The 246-nt window shown below is 74.0% G+C and overlaps 1 protein-coding gene across 1 annotated transcript in view; it reads left to right on the top strand.

Moving 5' to 3' along the window:
• Position 1: 1 nt before the first annotated feature.
• Positions 2-246, top strand: part of MRPS34 (mitochondrial ribosomal protein S34) — a gene marked incomplete at its 5' end in the record, with an annotated part of 1,315 nt that continues 1,070 nt past the window's right edge. Inside the window, one exon of the mRNA XM_010851351.1 lies at positions 2-233. Coding sequence (XP_010849653.1) covers positions 2-233 — 232 coding nt within the window. The remainder of the gene's footprint in view (positions 234-246) is intronic.

Raw genomic sequence — 246 nt, 5'->3', positions numbered from 1 at the left:
GCTGGCCCGCCGTGTGCGGGCCCTGCGCGAGCAGCGGGAGCGGCCGCGCGACTCAGTGCGCTACGCCCTGGACTACGAGACGCTGATACGGCCGCACTCGGGCCGCAAGCTGCCCTTGCGAGCCTGGGTCGACGTGCGCCGCGAGAGTCGGCTCCTGCAGCTGCTCGGCCGCCTTCCGTTCTTCGGCCTGGGCCGCCTGGTCACGCGCAAGTCCTGGCTGTGGCAGCACGGCGGGCCACGCTACCG

The sequence above is a fragment of the Bison bison genome, unplaced genomic scaffold (assembly GCF_000754665.1).
Source record: "Bison bison bison isolate TAMUID 2011002044 unplaced genomic scaffold, Bison_UMD1.0 scf7180017851711, whole genome shotgun sequence".
Taxonomy (NCBI): domain Eukaryota; kingdom Metazoa; phylum Chordata; class Mammalia; order Artiodactyla; family Bovidae; genus Bison; species Bison bison.
The sequence above is the reverse complement of the archived record's forward strand: the minus strand, read 5'-3'. Positions and strand labels throughout refer to the sequence as shown.